At 53.3% G+C, this 2263-nt stretch overlaps 1 protein-coding gene across 1 annotated transcript in view; it reads right to left on the bottom strand.

The window, feature by feature from the left end:
* Positions 1-116: 116 nt before the first annotated feature.
* Ldlr (low density lipoprotein receptor) overlaps positions 117-2263 on the bottom strand; it is a 27119-nt gene continuing 24972 nt past the window's right edge. Inside the window, exon 18 of the mRNA XM_005346915.2 lies at positions 117-2040. Coding sequence (XP_005346972.1) covers positions 2005-2040 — 36 coding nt within the window. The 3' untranslated portion in view covers positions 117-2004. The remainder of the gene's footprint in view (positions 2041-2263) is intronic.

Here is a 2263-nt window from a genome sequence, read left to right as displayed (position 1 = left end):
ATGTGCACACAGAACACATGTACACACAAAACACATGTACATAAGAAAACATGTACACACAAAACACATGTGCACACAGAACACATGTACACACAGAACGATAACAAGGTTTTCAAGAGGAATTTAATCCATCATAGTAAGACACTTTCAGCCCATGAAAACCCTAAACAACGGGCTCAAAGCCGTTCCCATCCCTCAAGGCAACAGTCCATTCAGTCTTCGTACACAACATCCCAGAGTTTCAGCCAGTCAACCTGGAGAAACGTCACCAACAAGTGCAGCAATCAGGGTGTGTAAAAATAAATAGATTTAATAGATAGTGTGATAACCTCGAACAAACGCACAGAATGAAGACAGCCAGGTGCTGCTGGCTCAGAGCTCCTTACAGTGCGCGCCTCCTGTCCCGACAGTGGGGCCCTTCAGCTGGGCGTGTGCAGGAATCCAAGGACGGCCACTGTCATCCTGAGTTACCCGTGTGGCAAGTTTGTGGTGATTTCTTAGTCTTCTTCTAAGTTCCCCCAAATGACCTGATTATGGGATTTCTTTTGGTTTTCAGATATAGTCTTAGCTGACCTGGAACTCAAGAGACGCACCTGCCTCCTCTTCTTTAGTGCTGGGATTAAAGGTGTGCCCCACCACGCCTGGCTGATTACGGGATGAAAAATCATGCAGGTTTCTTGCTTTTCTTCCTTCCCTTTTTCCTTGCTGAGACAGTGTTCTACTGTATAGCCCAGGCTGACCGCCAGTTCCTAGCACCCCACTTGCCTCAGGCTCTCCTGCTGGGTTGACAGGTGTACACCAAAGCCCAGCTGAGCAGGGAAGTCTCTGTTGGCCTGAGAGGAGCCAGACTGAACAGCCAGACTGCTCCAGGTGCTGACACAGAATCAGAAGCTATCAGGCAGGGGATTAAAGTGTAGATATATAGTAAAAAATAAAATAAAATAGAAGCCAAAGAGGCTCTGGCTTTCCAACCCAGCACTGAGAGAGCAGATCTTGTGGATGCTTGGATCCTGATCAGTCTGATGTCTTCCTTCCTCCCTGGGCATTGCCTTCTGTGGTCAGTGACATGGGGCCGCTGCTGGCCCAGAGCTCCGGCACAGCGCACCACCGAACAGTGCGACCTCAGGGTGCCCAACCCTGAACCGGGAAAGTGAGGAGAGAAATGAAGAGCAGGTCCCATGCGGACAACCGGGCTGTGTGGGGCTGTGTGCGGGACTGAGGTCCTGACAGCCACGCCCGAGCAGCAGGAGGCCCAGACAGCACACACGGCCTCAGCTCCTGAGCGAGGCAACTGGAAGTCTCAGGCACTTCATAGATATGAAGAGGGCATGGCGGTGCAGGCTTGTTCCTCCAGGAACGGGTGAGGTCTCAGCGGAGGCACGGGCAGGAATCAGTCACTGGCGCTGCTGGCCCCAAGATCTGGCAAGATCAGTGCCCGAGTGCCACAAGTCACTTCCTGGCTTCTGCAGGGCCCACACCAGCATGGAAGACCTGATGGGGCGGCAGAGCCGAGGCTTCCTGGAGGGTGGCTAAGGCATGCAGGGTGGAGGTAAATGCAGAGTCCTGAGTTTAGGGATTGGCCGTGGTACCTGGGACCCTGTCACAAGCACCTGCCGCTCACTGAATGTTCAGAACAAAGGGCCTCTCCACCTGGGTCCCTTCCTCCTTCCTGTGAGTGGAAAGCAGGGAATGAAGAAGCTTCTGGGGTCGCCTCTTTGCCTTCCAAGGAAAGAAAGATGGGTGGAAAAATCCCAGCCAGAATTCCTGTCCTGAGCACAGCCAGCAGCCGTTTCTGCCCCTAGACAATAAATATATAAAACAGGGCCTGGGGCAGGCAGACTGCTGTGCTTGGCCCACAGCCCAGTTTTACTCTTATCTTGCTTTGAGCAACACAGAGGCCACCGAGGTGACAGGACCAGTCCTGGACAGGGAGGTGTGGAGAAAAGTGTCCTTCCTGCCTGAGAATGGTAATGGATCCCGGAAAGAGATGGTACTCGCAGCTGTTCATGCCACATCGTCCTCCAGGCTGACCATCTGTCTCTGTCAGCAAACCACAAACACAGGAAACAGTCAGTCTAATGGGCAGTGTACAGGGCCAGAGCTCAGCACATCACACTCCACACAGCACGCATCTCTCTAATGCCTCGGTCCCCTGCACAGCCACCAGAGGGTGCTGGTTCTCCTCTTGTGGAGAACCCTCCCTAGGGCTCACAGTGCAGGAGTCCTCCCTAGGGCTCACAGTGCAGGAGTCCTCCCTAGGGCT

The sequence above is a fragment of the Microtus ochrogaster genome, chromosome 5, assembly GCF_000317375.1.
Source record: "Microtus ochrogaster isolate Prairie Vole_2 chromosome 5, MicOch1.0, whole genome shotgun sequence".
NCBI classification, from domain to species: domain Eukaryota; kingdom Metazoa; phylum Chordata; class Mammalia; order Rodentia; family Cricetidae; genus Microtus; species Microtus ochrogaster.
The sequence above is the reverse complement of the archived record's forward strand: the minus strand, read 5'-3'. Positions and strand labels throughout refer to the sequence as shown.